The sequence below is a fragment of the Nannospalax galili genome, unplaced genomic scaffold (assembly GCF_000622305.1).
Source record: "Nannospalax galili isolate Female #2095 unplaced genomic scaffold, S.galili_v1.0 scaffold1149, whole genome shotgun sequence".
Classification (NCBI taxonomy): domain Eukaryota; kingdom Metazoa; phylum Chordata; class Mammalia; order Rodentia; family Spalacidae; genus Nannospalax; species Nannospalax galili.
The window spans coordinates 799,638-802,924 of NW_008359817.1; the positions used below are offsets into that span (position 1 = coordinate 799,638).

General features: G+C 35.8%; 1 protein-coding gene across 2 annotated transcripts in view; it reads right to left on the minus strand.

Annotated features, from left to right (window-relative positions):
* Nucleotides 1-3,287, minus strand: part of Bbs9 (Bardet-Biedl syndrome 9) — a 530,763-nt gene that overhangs the window by 389,819 nt on the left and 137,657 nt on the right. For both annotated transcript variants that reach the window (XM_017795755.2, XM_008823689.2), the window contains exon 6: nt 2,390-2,564. In XM_017795755.2, the coding sequence (XP_017651244.1) occupies nt 2,390-2,564 (175 nt within the window). The remainder of the gene's footprint in view (nt 1-2,389; nt 2,565-3,287) is intronic.

The window sequence follows — 3,287 nt, forward strand, 5'->3', positions numbered from 1 at the left end:
GTTCTATGTCTAATCTCTATGCCTATTATACCAAAAGGTAGAGATTAGCAGGTGGGGATCTGTACATTTGCATTAATAACAGGCTGGCTAGGAGAGACTTATACATAGTAAGATTTGAGACCCAAAGTCTTTGCAAGTTCCTATCTGAATATAATTAAGTTTAGAGTAATTAAATAGCAATATCAAAAATGAAGATGAATTATGTCTAAAAGCCTATTGTATTAGCCAATTACATTCTATTAACTGATTATAGATAGATTTAATGAGGCCTCAAAAGAAGGAGCCAAGAGTTTTCATTCTTTTTCCCTTCTTAAATTGCCCTGGTGGTTATCATTTAATTTAATCTGTTCAACTTGAAAGCATATATAAGTAGAACACAGGACTTAATGTTATAACCCTTCTCAGCTGTCCCATATCTCATGCATTTTTACTAATACAAATGAACCACATAACGGATAAAGTGTGCTTTTTTTTTTAGTCATAGATGGAAAGGAACTTTATGGACTGGTATGGAGAACTGTCATAGTTGAAACAACGTGGGTTCCTGTGAGATTAACCTTACACACTGCCTCCTCGTGTGGCCACTCACACAATCACTATAAAATTAATTCGTATGCACATATTTCAAAGAGTAAGTAATGGGACATTCATATCTTTGTATTGTGACCTTAGCATAGCACTGCTTGGCAAGAGGTGAGGCACAGAACAGAGTGGAAAGCTGAAAAGTAGATCTCCTCAATACTGCTTAAGTTTTGGCAGTCCTGAGTAAATTACACAGATATTCTTCTTCTCAATTACATATAAGAGTATATTTGTTACCAGTAGTAACACCACAATTCATTCATCCCTCTGGAAAAGAGCCACAGAAGGACTGCAGCGTAACAATGTGCCACTTCCATAGACATCTGCTTAGTCACAAACATTGGCTTATTTTCAGGGTTCTAACCACAAGGTTCCTTGGAATCATTCACAAATGGAAGACCGCCACTAATGAAGGGGAAAATACAGAAATCTTCTGAGTACACAAGACTGAAACTTAGAGACAAAGACTTCAGAGCTACTATCTAATGGATTGACATTTTCTTCCAATGTTGGGAACCAAAAAAATTATACCAGAAAAGTATGATGCATTATTTAAATGTTTAAAGTTGTAAATGTTAACATCACAAAGATAATAAATTTATGGGGCTGAAGAGATGGCTTCATGGTTAAGAGTACTTGCTGCCTGTGCAGAGGACCCATATTCAATTCCCAACACCTATGTCGGATGGCTCACAACTACTTATAACTCCAGCTCCAAGGGAACTGATGCCTGATTCTGGCCTCCACATGCACCTGTACGTGCATAGTGTGCATAAACTCACGCAGGCATACACACATACACATAAATAAAAAGTAAATAAATCTTAAAAATAAATACTAAATTAAATACTGAAGATATGTGAAACCAATTCTATTACTTTTCCTAGAATGGATTTCTACTTCCTTTTCCCATTCTTTCTGCCAATAGAAAGCCTGACCTTTCATTGAAATTTACTTGGCAGAGGAGAAAATGGTCTCTCTCAAACAAAGCTTATCAAGATCAGTAAGAATTCCTAGCAAAAGTACAAACCAGGTTCACAGGGTAATTTTCACACCTCATCTTTACTGTAAACTATTCATTTAAAGAATAAATAGTTAACATTCACAGCAATAACTGTATTTGGAGCCAGGTATTTTTCAAATGTAATATGTATTCTTTTTTGTTTTAAAGTAATTACATATACGCATCTTTGAGTCTGGCTTTTTCACTCAACATTACATTTTATTGTCTTTTTGTTTATTTGTTGTTTGTTGGTTGGTTCTCGTTTGTTGTTTGAGATACAGTCTCTCCATGTAGTCTTGCTGGCCTCAAACTCACTATGTAGATCAGTCTAGCCTGGAACTCACAGAGATCTACCTGCCTCTGTCTCCCAAATGGTGGGATTAAAGACGTGGGGTGACACACCTAGTCATTTTATTGTCTGTTATATCTAGGAATAGTCACAGTAATATTGTGCATTTTCTATCAGATAGTAACTTGACATATACTTAGCTGTTATAACACTCATCAAACTGATCATTCTTAACTCATTTAGAGACTGGATAAGGACCCTGACCATCAAGCAACTATAGGCAACAAAATCAGGATTCCAACTGAGAGCTGCCTCTCTAATCAGAATCAGTCACCACTCTGCCATTCAAGTATTTTACATACATCAATGATACACTCTAAGCCATCCCAATTACATTTTCCACAGAAACTAGTCTCTTTTTCACTTGTAATATTCAAGGTCTACCCAGAAAATAATTAATCAGCAACAAACACACCAAAAAAAATCATGATTACAAAGACAACATACAAACTTACTTGTAACTTTCCACCTGTTGGCAGGAAGAGACAGTAATGAAGGAATCTGTCCGGGAACTGTAAGCAAGAGGGCCAGGCAGAAGAGAACCAGGAAGAAACCTCCCAAAAGCATAGCTTTCCTGCTCAAACACCATTAACATTCCATCCATTGACTGGATACAAATTAAATCTCGACCTAAAGAAGAATTAAAAGAAATTAGATAATCTACTTTTGATAAATATGTGGTTTTAATTACAATGTTTTATAGTTAATAATCACTACTCACCTCAAATATATCATAGTCAACTTTTCCCATACAGAGCAACCCCAAAACAGTTTCAATTTTAAATCATAAACAAATGAAGATATAGTTATTAATATGAATATACACATACATTTCTCAATTTTTGTAATCAGAAGGTGTTTATGCTTTTTTAAATTCTTTTATTGAATTTTTGTGCATTTCATACAGAAAATAATCATTTTATTCCCTTCCCTTTTGGCATCCTCCCATAGCAACCCGACTGGAGTTCATACATTCTATCACTTGTGTTTAGGCCTATCATGTAAAGTTAGTGTCCCCAGATGTCCCTCAAGGCAAGTTCATCCACTGGGACCTTGTCAGCCTATCTAGAGTCCCTCCCTTTAAAATTTCTATTGTCATAGTTTAGTCAACTAGTTTAAGAAACAAAATATATATCTAGTCAAGGGGGCAATCTCAATCAAAATCCCCATGACGCACTTCACAGAATTGGAAACAACCACCCTTAAATTCATATGGAGGCAAAAAAAGATCCTGGATAGGCAAAGCAACCCAGAGCACAAAGAGCAATGTTGGGGAGATTACTATACCATATCTCAAAGTATACTACAGAGCCATAGTCATAAAAACAACATGGTACTGGCACAAAAACAGAC